This window comes from Diabrotica undecimpunctata, chromosome 9 (genome assembly GCF_040954645.1).
Source record: "Diabrotica undecimpunctata isolate CICGRU chromosome 9, icDiaUnde3, whole genome shotgun sequence".
Taxonomy (NCBI): Eukaryota; Metazoa; Arthropoda; class Insecta; order Coleoptera; family Chrysomelidae; genus Diabrotica; species Diabrotica undecimpunctata.
In genome coordinates this window covers 100399602-100413411 of record NC_092811.1, presented here as the reverse complement: position 1 = coordinate 100413411, position 13810 = coordinate 100399602, and the positions used below count along the sequence as shown (strand labels likewise).

General features: G+C 34.1%; 1 protein-coding gene across 1 annotated transcript in view; it reads right to left on the bottom strand.

The window, feature by feature from the left end:
• The window catches only part of LOC140450321 (nose resistant to fluoxetine protein 6-like), a 103560-nt gene that overhangs the window by 34027 nt on the left and 55723 nt on the right, over positions 1-13810 (bottom strand). Inside the window, exon 7 of the mRNA XM_072543898.1 lies at positions 1669-1862. Within this exon, the coding sequence (XP_072399999.1) occupies positions 1669-1862 (194 nt within the window). The remainder of the gene's footprint in view (positions 1-1668; positions 1863-13810) is intronic.

The following is a 13810-nucleotide window of genomic DNA, read 5'->3' as shown; positions in this document are numbered from 1 at the left end:
GTCTTCACCATATCTTCCTACCACATTGTCTTGTAATTTTTTGCCTACCCGAGCATTGAAATCTCCTAATAGGCATATTTCTTTGGATCGGTTTACATGGGTCAACACGTCAAGCAATTTGTCATAGAATTCATCCTTAACTTTTGTATCAGAATCGTCACTAGGAGCATATACTCCTATTATAACTATCGTCTCCCCATGTTTCTCAAGATCCATCATAATGATCTGCTCGTCTATCTCTTCCCAACTCTTGATATTGTTTTTGAGTTTTGTATGCACGGCTATAGACACACCTCTTTTTGCTCTTAATGATTTTTCAACTCCACTGTATAAATGAATATAGTCGTTCTTGATTTCATTTCCCTTTCCTTTCTTTTTTGTTTCTGTAAGAACGCATATGTCTATTTGTTGTCGTTCTAATTCTTGAAAAACTTCAGTTTCCTTGGTTCTTAGACCTTGTACATTCCATGTGGCCAATCTCATAGTCCTTTTTCGTAGCAGTCGTCGTCTTTTGTTTCCGTCCTTATTCCGAGGCTCTTGATCGAAATTTTTAGCAAATAACTTTTTTCTAGAAGAAGGGGTGCTGGCCCATCGTTCAAACCCCCAGACTTTGTGTTTTTACTAATACCCTTGTTACTTGGCACAGTAGTAGTGGTATTTTTATTTGTTCTTGGCTATTAGGCCCTCTCTTACCATTACACCCCCACCATTACTGTTATTTCAGATTTTCCTTTACATGTAAGTAAATTATTTATCCAAATTTATAAAGATAGTTGTCATTAGTAGTTAGCTTTTTATTTCAGTTTCTACTAACCAGTACAATATAGCAATACAAGGTAAATAGTGGTTTTTAAAAGTAATTCCAGGTTATTGGATTAGGTGTACCTGTTTCTTGTTTTACCTCATTTCTAAATTCTCAAGCTAGTCTTAGGTGGGGCTCACATTCAGTATCTTAGGCAACTTTGTATATTTATTTATAGTGCCTTCAATAGAAGATTAAATTCCAAGTTGTCCTATCTAATTTCATTGTTTGTGTTACAAGGTCTCATTTTCTCCCTTATTTATAGAATTTTATCATCCCATATGTTGGTCTTTTATCCCAAAGCCCATTCTAAGTGTAGAAAAGCAAGCCCGAATTCTCCCTTAAGATTTGGTGTCTCTCTGGCCATTTACATTGATTCCTCTGAGCTAAGTCTTTCTTTATTAGTAAATTCAATAACTTCACTCCAAATTCTTTTTCTTGTAAATTCTTACTCCTAAATTACAATCCCCAGAACATTGGGGTTTCAATATACAAACACGGAAAGCCGTGTTTGAGTTTGTTTCTTCCCAACTGTCTGAAGACGTAGGGCATACAGAAATAACGTTATAACAATCTATTGATACCAATTCATACACGGAATGTTTAATGAATTGGGTTTCCTTTTGCCATTTATTTTTATATATTCAGCGTCTCAATACAAATTCGTAACAAAGCTCTTGCTGAAATATATAAATCTTTTAATTAATTATCAATTTTTATCAATTAATTGTGTGATTTTTAACAAGATCTTGTATTGGCTTAAAGAGAGAACTGGTGAACATATCTAATATAAAAAATCTATCATTATTACGATCATACACTAAGTAAAAAAGCTTGAAAGAGATTTTTAAAGGAAGGATACTTACTCTGCCCTTGGTATATTCAAAGCTTCCAACTTGTTGGTATAGTTGATGTAGAATGTGATTAATATAAATGTAGATAATAAACCTCCAATTATATGCAACATATATTTTTCATGTTTTTTTATATACCATAAAACTAGCAAAAGCAGGATGAAATATTGCGTATCAAGAGCTACATACCATAATGTAGGAATACACTGAAATCAATAATAATTATATTTTTATGTCTGATTTAAAGGTACATAACTGGAAAAGGAGAGTAAATAAATAACAAATAAATAAAAAGCAGTCTAATTTGCTTAAAGAGTTTAGATGTGTTAGTATGGTACGACGGACAAAATACAGAGAGGGCAACGCTAAAAATGATTATCAAATTTACAAGATCTACATCTTTGCAGTGTCTGACTACAAAAATAGCCCCTGTATTTTGTATGCCAAACATACTGTTAAGCTTAATGATAATGATGTAAAACATGAATCTGTCTGAATTAGACACATGCTATGCCAACTTTCCCTTTTTGGATGGCATGTTTCTCAAGCCATGGTAAGATGAGCAAAGATCTGGAAATGGTAGTTATTAATCTTCTTCTTGGATGTTGATTTGACTCTGGAAAGGGCAATGTGGGTTGTTGGTGTTAGATTAAGATTGTTCTTTTGGGACGTCATCTCACCTCGGATAAGTATCATTGTTAAATGAGTTTGGAAAGGACAAAAAACCAATCTCTATCTATTCTTTGAGTTTTTAAATTATGTGTTACTCGCAATGAGTATTTTCGAGCAAATCAGACTGCTCGTAAATGAGTTCGTTGCTAACGGAGATCAGATAATGTGTAACGAGGAACGGAGATTTGCGTACGATCATCATCATCTAGTCTTCCGCCTCCAACGTTGAACTTAGGCTGCCATTAATTTCTTCTAGTTCTGTTGGTCTTAAGATTCCTGCAGCCAATACCCAGCAACTCTTTTGAGGTCGTCTATCCATCGTGTATGTGGTATATCTTCACTTCTTCTATTTGCTCGTGGTCTCCACACTGTAATCTATTGGGCCCTCTGCCTGTTATTAATTCTGGCCACATTTCTAGGCCCAGTTCCACTTCCATCCATGCTTTGTGTTTTATGACATCTGCGACGCCTGTCTTTTTTCTGATTCTCTCATTTCTAACCCTGCATCTGAGAGTCAGTCCAAGTAATGACCGTTCCAGGTTGCTAAGCCTGGGCCAAGGAAAGTGTTTCAGTGGCGTAAGTCATGACTGCAAGTACACATTGTGTACATTGGACTAACATCTTCTTTTTCAAATAATTTGGCATCTTGCTCTTGAAGATGTCTTATAAAACTCCATATGCGGCCCATGCTAAAGCGATTATTTTTTTGCAGTTCAGCAGTTTGATTGTCCCTGGCAATTAGGATTTCATGTAATACGTTTTTATATTTATATAGGGAGAAGAAGGCTCCTTCAGACAGGGGGCAGCTTCAGACCTTGATATTGTGGGTAAATTTAAGGACTCGGGTTGGTAACACTGACATCAAAACATTCCATTACTACTCACACTATTGTAGTTCAGTCTGTAGAACAGTGCAGTAAAGGGTTCATGTCATAAAGTGAAAAGTTAGTTTTTGGTGGTTGAAAGTCAAATTTTTGGATTGAAGGTAAGATGAGAGTTTTTTATTAGAAGATAAGACTTAGGATAATTAACATTGCTACCAATTTTAAGTCCATTCATTGCTGTATAACCTGTACTATTCACATTTGTTACTGATGGCACTCTTAGGTTATATTTTTACATTTAGTCTGGACACATCGAGTGAGGCACCTTCAGACAAAAGAGTATGGGGCACTATCAGATAAACGCAATGGAAAATAGAGACACCTTTTTTGAAATAATGTGCTTAAAAGTTATATATATATATATATATATATATATATATATATATATATATATATATATATATATATATATATATTATTAGTTATTTAAAAATGGTTTCTCTTTGTTGCAGATTGTCTGAAGATGGTAAGAAATAGGAAGAAAGAAAAAACAAAAGGAAATTTCGATGCCGAATCTATAAAAGCATGTGTAGCGGCCATTCTAGATGATGAATCGATAAGAAATGCTATTAAAAGATTTGGATTAAAATATCAAACTGTTGGTATATACGTCAAGAAGTTTAGGGATAACCCAGATAGCAAACATGATATGAAATTAAGAAATTATACTAGAAAGGTTTTTACTGACAAACAGGAAGACGACCTTGAAGCGTATTTAATTAAGTGTTCATAAATGTTTTATGGTCTTAACAATCTAGAAACTCGAAAAATAGCACATGAATGGCCAAAATAACAATATTGACTGTCCTAAAAACTGGGAAGCTCCAAGAATGGCAAGAAAGGACTGACTATACGGTTTTATGAAACGCCACCCAAGATTATCTCTTGTGCTGCTGAAGGATGCAGTATTGCACGTGCAATTTCCTTTAAAAAACATAATGTGAATGCTTTTTTTAAAAATTATGAAAAATTAATCAAAAGTTACCCAGAACCTTGACTCATCCAGGATTGAACTGGACTAATCATATGGATGAAACAAAAACTGAAACTAACCAAGAACCTTCTCCTGTGATTTCACAAAAAGGCTAAGTAAAACAGGTAGCAGCTGCTGTAAGTGGTGAGAGAGGAACTCTGGTTACTACAGTTTTGTTTATAATTGCAGCTGAAAATACCCCCTCCTCTAGTATTTCCGAGAGTGCACTTCAAGAGCCACATGATAAATGGAGCACCAAACGAGACCTTAGGTTTGGCTCATTAGTCAGGTTGGATGACCACTTCCAATTTCGTTCATGTGATGCAGCACTTTATGAAATGTTCAGGTTCCTCTGAAAAGAGAAGAATGCTTCTAATTTGCGGCAATCATGAGAGCCACTTGTCAATTGAGGCAATAGAACTAGCCAGAGCTAACGGCGTGCGCATTCTAACAGATTCACCCCATTGTACCCACATAATGCAACCACTGGATGTGAGATTAATGAAACCTTTTAAAATACATTATAATGCTACAATTAATTCATGGTTGAAGTCTAACCCAGGCCAACGTTTTGGAATCTATCACGTGGCCTCATGTGTTGGAATAGCACATGGCCGTGCCATGTTACTGCAGAGCATTATAAATTATTTCAAAAAAGCAGGAATATTTCCAGTTGACAGGCACATTTTCACCGACGATATGTTTGCTCCCAGTTTGGTCAGTGAGAGACCTAATCCTCTGGACGAAACTCTTCCTGATGAACCTCTAAAATGCCAACTAGCTGCAAGTCTACCAACATAAGAATCTGAAAAACCACCCTCATCTCCCCAAATTTCAAGCGAAAACTTTCAACAACCAATAGACACTCCATCAACATCAAGCTGCCAAAACTCTACGCCTATGCCCTCTCAACAGCCTGGCTGTTATTTAAGTCCTGAGGAGATACGAGGAAATCCAAAATCGAAACTCACTACTGGCTCCAAGAAACCAAGAGAAAAGGGGAAAAGCAGAATAATAACTGACACCTCAGAAAAGCTTCTTCTGGCAGAAAAACAGATCAATAAAAAAACAAAGAAAACCGCCAACTAACGCTAAACGTACTAAATCTACGAAAAGAAAACTACTTTTTGAAAATGAGAAGAATGAGAAGATAACTGATGATGAGAATGGCAAAAACTCTGATGATAAAGTATTAGAAGAACCACAGCAAAATTTTGACAGGTCATCATCATCATTTTGGCTTTACAACCCTGTGTGGGTCCTAGCCTCCCCAAGAATTTTTCTCCAGTCGTCCCTATCCATCGCCTTCCTCCGCCAAGCACGTATTTCCATATTTCTCATGTCTTCATCGATGTTATCTAGGAATCTTGTTCTGGGTCTTCCTCTTCTTCTTTGACCAATAGGTCTATCAAGGAGCGTTTTTCTAGCTGGGTCGGTTTGCTCCATCCGCATAACATGGCCTACCCACCTCAGACGTCCTATCTTTATGTGTTTTACGATATCTGGTTCCTGGTATATCCTATAGAGTTCGAAGTTGTATCGTCTTCTCCAGACACCATTTTCATTTACCGCTCCATAGATGCGCCTTAGTATTTTTCTTTCGAAACATCCTAACATGTTTTCATTGCTTTTTGTTAAAGTCCAGGTTTCTGAACCATATGTTAGGACTGGGCGTATTATTGTTTTGTAGAGTTTTACTTTTGTATTTCTTGATATAACTGTAGATTTAAAAAGGAGATTAAGCCCAAAATAGCATGTATTAGCCGTGCAAATTCTGCGGTTTATCTCTGCGGTAGTGTCATTTTCAGTATTGACGAGCGTTCCCAGGTATACAAATTCGTTAACTGCTTCGATGACGTCATTTTCTATAACAAGTGGCCGTAGTGTTTGTGGTTGCGTACCTATTTTCATGTATTTTGTTTTGTTGGTGTTTATTATTAAACCCATTTTTGTAGCCGCTTCCTTTAATGCTACGTACGCCTCTCGTGCTGCGTTTTCCGTTCTCCCAACAATATTGATATCATCAGCATATGCTAAGATTTGCACAGATTTGTTATATATTGAACCGGTAGTTGTGATTTGTGACGTACGTATTACTTTTTCCAGAGCTAGATTGAATAGTATACAGGAGAGTGGGTCTCCCTGACGTAGCCCGTTATTTGTTTTAAAAGGTTCAGAGAGTTCCCCCTGGATTCGTACTTTGCATTCAACTTTTTCAAGGGTTAGTTTGGTTAATTTTGACAGGTATGAATTGAAAATTGAATTGAAAATTGTAGAAGATTTTGTGCTGGTTAAATTTGGGACTGTAAAATAAAAAGATGTGTACTATGTTGGGAGAATCATTGGTAAATGTGATGATGGGGATGTTGAAATTTCATTTTTGAGAATGTCATCTAAAGTAAATTATAAATTCGTCTACCCCATCGTACCAGATATCTCTAGTGCTTCTTTATCAGAAATTGTAGCCCTTTTGACAACTAATAGCGACAACTAAAGCGATAAAAATCATTATTGTCTTTTTCAGTTTCATTTGAAAACTTCAATATACATTTAGTGGAGCGCCTGGGGGTTTTCACCTCGGATTACAGTGAATGAATTAATATGATCGATGTGGGATATTGTTTTTAAAACTATAAATTGCAATGTTTACCCAAAAATTTTTTGTGCACTCTATTTTTTTATTGTTTAAACAAATTATTATAAAAAATTAATGTTTGACATTATATTTTCACTTTAAACAGTATTTTTTTTTATTTATATGTTAAATCTTACCTGAGTAGACATATAGGAAAATTTTTCAAAGATACCTGTATAAAAATAGCAGTAGGGATCTCGAACAGGTAGGAAAACCTGGAGGGGAGAGCGGAGCGACAGCTGCTATGTACAATGGAATTTCTCGGCCAGTTTATAGTTTAATTATAAATGAAACGTACTCTATTGTGTACATTTAAAAAAATAAGGTAATTAATTACGAATAATGAAAAGAAAAAAAATTATTAGTACAAAATCTGTTTATTTAAATATACAACATTGTTGTCTACATCAAATAATATTTTCTTCTACTTCATCTATCTGTATAATAGGTGAAGAGTTGGAACAACTATTTCCGATGCACTGTAAACATGCTACACTGCAGTATAAACCATTTTTTCGGCATCCACACGTAGCTCCACATCCCTTTTTGCAATTACAAAATAACATTTGCAATAAATTATCCGGAGCTGGTAATTGATTCATTGTTATTGGGATGTACATGTTATTGGAATACTTCATCCCCAATTTTCAATAACTACGTCATTTCCTAGCCATATCTGAATTTGTAGGTACACTCTTTTAAGGTGCTCAAACGCTGCATCAGTTGTTGGAGGCAGTGATGACAAAAGAAGACTCGTATTTTTGGCTGTTGCTTTTATAAAAGAATTGAACCTCAATGTATTTAAATCATGAGTTTTAGACGGAGCGCCATATAAACTCAAAATACATGCTACACCTGCTTGCAATATATTGTTGGGGTCTTCATTGATATTTTTGAATACTTTTACTGAGTCGTGTAAATCAATCCGTTTCTCAAAATTTTTGGCAAACTTAATTTTTCCTTGAAAAACTAAATTGAAAAACGCAGAAGTAGTTTCACAACCCGTAAAGATTTTTCTAAACATTTCGATGAAAATATCTTCTGTTGAACTTTGCCTCGGGATGGTTTTAGAAAATATATTTCACGATCTTTTTCTACCAATACCGTTAATATCACTAAGACATCGATATCTTCTGAAACTATAAGAACATCTTTTGATCCCAAATTCATTGCCGTCTCAACAATTATTTTGTCGGCATCGCTTTCCGCTTGGCATGTAAAAATATTGTTGTCAGCTAATTAAATTCTCAACATTTCTATCAAGCGAATTTTATTTTTACTATTTGTCAAAAATTTATCTTGAGCAATTTTTAAAGGCATATGTTCATCAAATTCAATATCTGCACATTTATTTTTTAATTCGCACCGATTCCGTTCGGCTGATTTAATACTATCTTTTTTATACCCATCAAATACCACGTACGTGTTACTATTATAATTATTTTTTAAATATCTTACATAATGGTCACATATCATTGCAAACGTTTCATTTAATTGCCATTTACAACGATGTAGTAACATACCTCCGTCAATAACATAATAGAGATTTTCTCCACTTTTTAAATTAATAGAAATTTCCGGAAATAATTCGTAAAATGTTGATTTTTTTGTTTTTCGCAGTTCGCCATCTTCAAATAGAGGAAGTGAATATGGTGCCAATTCGTAATTCATATAATTTTTAAGTTCTTCGTCGGTTTTCTTTAAAACACAAATACGTTGAAACAGCAGTAATGGGTCAACAGGAATAACCTCTTCATGAATTTTAATTTTGCTATTTTTCGCCAATAGAGAATTTATTTTATTTTTCCTTGACAATTTTAATTCACGTAAATTTTATCCCTCTGTTTTTTTCATTGCCTTCAAACCTACTTCAAAAGCATCGTAACAATTTATCTTTTTATCTCCAGTAATTCCAGTAGCAATAGACATAATAGCATCTGTATCAGGAAAAGGGCTGTGTTGCTTGAAGAAATCCACTAATAATTTGACATCTGTATTACCTATCCCTTTCTATTCTAGCATCTGTTGAATCAATATGTTGATGACTTTTGTTAAATGATTGATGATGATTGATGTTGATGATTTTTTTAAAGCATATAATGGTATTGGACCCAAATTTAGTTGAAATGATAATATCATCGTAAAATCGATCTATTAGTCGTTTTTTAATAGTTTTTTCATCCGGGATATGCTCTGTAGTGATGACGTTTTTCAACTCTTGCATGGTAAATTGGCAATCATCATTCTCTTCTATGTACTTGTATATTTGCTCCATTGCTGCATCTACCATCGAAATTTTTGGATTAATTTTCTTTTCAACATTACTGAGGTGAATTGAATTTTTCAGCAAATTATAACAATCCGCATGATATTTTGCTGCAAGTGTCTGTAAGTCGGTTATACCAGAAATACTTTTATGGATATCTCGATAATAATCAGTTTTCTGGACGGCTATAAAATTCGTGAAGGATTCATTTAAAGTTGGAGTGTTGATGTATGAAATCTGCCTACGCCGAGCTTTATTTAATTTTGCTTCTTTTGTTTTATCAGCTTCTTGTCCGCAAATAAAACAGTTTTTTTCCCAATTGAAGTTATTGAAATTCATGCTACTTCGAAGGTGTTTTTTCGGAGGCGTTAATGAGAGATTTTCACGGGCCTTATTTTTAGACACTCCAATATACTTTTTATTAATATATTTTTGTCGACAACTTGAATGAGCATAAACAAATTCAGTTTGTAGGTGAGGTAACAATCCATCTTGCCGTTCGGTTGAAGCAGCTTTTAAAGAGGTTACTCCTCTACCAATTTTTATAATTTCACCTAAATTTGAATATGTTTTGGAAGATGAACCCAGGTGTATACATATTATGCAGCTATTTTCATCAGCCATGCTGCTAGCCGTTGGTTTATCCATTGTTCGAAATCTAAAAAAAATTAATATCTAATTAATTGCATTTGATTCATTATTATCATATATTTCTTTTTTTATTGAAACTGATCTTTAATTTATTTATTATTTAATTAATTCAATAATGAACTGTAGTTATCAATCTAATCACTTACCAAATTAAGCAATACGAAATAATTTGTAATAGTTCAATATAAAAACGTCGTCTTCAATACACCTTCCAGTACAAAAATATACAAGAATTTTTCACTAAAAAACCAAATTTTCAGTGTTATAAAAGCACAATATTCACAGAACACGTGTTACTTGCAACTAAACTAGCTGAGACATTCCATTGTACATAGCAGCTGTCGCTTCGCTCTCCCCTCCACGTTTTTCTATCTGTTCGACATCCCTACTGCTATTTTTATACACAGGTATCTTTGAAAAATATTCCTATATGTCTACTCAGGTAAGATTTAACACATAAATAAAAAAAAATGTTTAAAGTGAAAATATATGGTCAAACATTAATTTTTAATAATAATTTGTTTTAACAATAAAAAAAATAGAGTGCACAAAAAAATTTTGGGTAAACATTGCAATTTATAGTTTTAAAAACAATATCCCACATCGATCATATTAATTCGTTCACTGTAACTCTAATCCGAAGTTTTACTGTTTTGAATGCTCCAGGAACTCCACTAATTAGGGGTTTGATTAGGTATCATAATATAGTTTTAAATATTGTAATAAATAATCTAAAACATTTATATGGGGTTGTCATTTTTCGAATTGTGTCTGAAGCTGCCGTGAAAGCTGCTGTGAAAAAGTGGTTTTGATTTGTTTTTACAGCAAGTATAGGGTTTAATATTAAAAGCATATATACAGTGAAAGTTGGGTGAACAATGTATTTTATGAATATTTTCTTTCTTTATTTGGTGAGGTATTTAGAGTGATATGACAGTTCAAATTTTTATGTCTTAAGGAGCCCCACTCTCCCATACAGATGCACTGGCCTCTATAAATAAAAACGTTCTTTTATGTGGATCAAAAATCGACAAAATTGGAATCTGGCATAAATATTCTTTAATTCAAATGAAGATTGCCTCGCATTCATCTGTCCATTTAAAATTTTGTTTCATTACGTAAAAAATTATGGATGGACTCAAGAGTCCTCGTATGATCTGGAATCTATTTACGACAAAAATTTATTTTTTCTAGAAACTGAGGAATATTTTTCTGATTTTGAGATCTGGGAAAATGTTTTATAGATTTTAAGTTATCGTGATGTGGTCTAACAGAATTGTAAGCTAGAATGTGTCCCAAATACCTAATAGAAAACTGAGCCAATTCACATTTTAATAGTTTTAGCAAGTTTTTTTTATCTTTTTAGAGTAGTGCTTTTTAGAATTTCGGAGTCTGTGAAGACTCTTACAAAGGTTGTTTGAGCTTGCAGTTATGCATACGCCTTTGGTAAACGAGAAGGTGATTTCGGATAAACTATTTTTGATATATTTAGGCTGCTCAGTAAAAGAAGTATAAGTCAATTTAGTCAACCTTTCAGGAGAAGCAAAAAACGATAAATAATTTTGTTCTGAAGCTAATTAATTGTCATATCTCCTAAATCGTAGCACACAGAATTGTTATATTTACCTATTTTACTTTGTAAATACTAATCTTGAACAAAGTATATATTTTTTTAAGTAAATGGAAATTACAAAAAGAATGTGACTTATATTTTGGACTACACGTACCAGATGACTTATACTATTTTGTTCAGCCCAAAAAAACTGTTGTTTATTAAAAAATAAATAAATAAAACATATTTATGCAATATTTATTAAAAAAACATATAAAAAACAGGAATAATGTTAATACGGTTTCGGCAGACCAATGGCTACGTCCCTTAACGGAGAAAAGTATTATTCTGCGTCAGATGAATCTTCATCATCTGGAATCACATCAGCAGCATCAGTTGTCTTTAAATTTTTATAAAAATCGTGAAATACTGGACTTATCAGAGAAGGAAGATCCAAAATATCCTTTTTCTTTTGCATTGATATAGCAAGGGTGCTTTTATACAAATTGCTGGGTACCAACCTAGTATTAGTTTGTCCCCTACGTAGTACACTTAGCGTCAGAAATGCCTCTTTTTCATCAAGTATTGTTTTATAAAGAATAATTCCCTTTTCTCTTATATAACGAAACCAATTCATATGAAACCAGCCACCGAGTTCAAGTCACGTTAAGCGAGCAAGTAATTGCAATTAGAGACGAATCGAACGAAGAACAAACGATCAAACATATTACAGAAATAGTGCAAAATGTAAAGGATAAACACTTAAAGACAGATAGATTAATGAAGAAAAAATCATGGATGACAGATAAGATCCTGAAACTAATAGACGAGAGAAGAGAATCCAAAAATGACCCAGACAAATATAAAACCATAAATATATTAATAAGAACGAAAATCAGAGAAGCGAAAGAAACAGAAGCAAGGGAAAGATGCGAAGAAATTGAGACTCTGCAGTCAAAGTACGATAGTCACAATGTACGTAGGAAAGTTAAAGAACTCACAGAGGGACTAAGACGAAGGAAGAAAGGAAATATAACTGATTCTGACGGAAACATCATCTTGGACAAACAGAGTAAAATAAGAACGTGGAAAGAATATCTAGAAAAACTTTTTGAAGACCAAAGAGATAACACCTTTGAGCTAGAAGAAGAGGTAAATGATGGACCAAGAATATTACAGCAGAAAGTTTACTCCGCAATAACACAGTTAAAGGATGGCAAAGCGGCAGGCCCTAATAATATACAAGCAGAACTACTCAAAACTAATGGACAACGAATCAATAGAATAATCGCAAAGATATTCAACAACATATACAACTCTGGAGAAATACCAACAGAATGGCTAAAATCTGAGTTTATTGCACTTCCAAAAAAACCAGGAGCCAAAAATACGAAGATTACCGTACTATAAGCCTCATGAGTCATCTCCTAAAATTGTTTCTAAAGATAATTCATAAGAGAATCTACAAGATATGTGAAAGTCAAATTTCCCCCAACCAGTTTGGGTTCACAAATGCTGTTGATACTACAGAGGCTTTGTTCTCAGTGCAAGTCTTATTCCAGAGATGCAGAGACGTCAACTGCGACGTATACGCATGTCTGGTTGATTACGAGAAAGCGTTTGATCGAGTTCAGCATGCCAAGATAATGCAAATACTAAAAGAAACAGGAATTAACAACCAAGATCTGAAAATAATTAGAAGTCTCTACTGAAATCAGACAGCAAATCTCAGAGTTGAAGGTGAACACACTGACTATGTGAAAATCATGCGTGGAGTGAGGCAAGGCTGTATTTTGTCTCCTCTAATCTTCAATCTGTACTCCGAAAGAATATTTATCGAAGCTTTGCACGAAACTGAAAAAGGTATTCTACTAAATGGTTACCGGCTAAACAACATCAGATATGCAGATGACACCATAGTATTTGCGGACAACTTAGAAGACCTACAAGTTCTTATGAACAAAATCACGTATTACAGTCAACAATATGGACTCAATATAACCGTTAAGAAGACAAAGCTTATGATAATTAGCAAGAAAAGAACAACAGAAGGTTGTCACAAGATTTACTTGTTGCATCAAGAGTCACAACTTCTCTCTTGATACAAAAGTAAGAATGCTGCGATGCTACGTCTTATCTGTCCTTTTTTACGGTGTTGAATTGTGGACCTTGAACGAAGATATGTGCAGAAAACTGGAAGCATTTGAGATGTGGCTATATCGGAGAATGCTTAAGATCTCGTGAACTGACCGAGTCACAAATGAGGAGGTCCTCAGAAGAATGAATAAGAATCGAGAAGTACTGACCACCATCAAATTTCGAAAGTTACAGTTCTTCGGACATATTATGCGAAATGAATCCAAATATGCTCTCCTTCAAGCCATCCTGCAAGGAAAAATATTTGGAAAACGAGGTCCAGGAAGAAGAAGAACATCTTGGTTAAAGAACAACATCCGTGCAGCTTTTCCGCGCTGCTGCAGATAAGATAAAGATTGCCATGATGATCGCCAACATTCGTAAC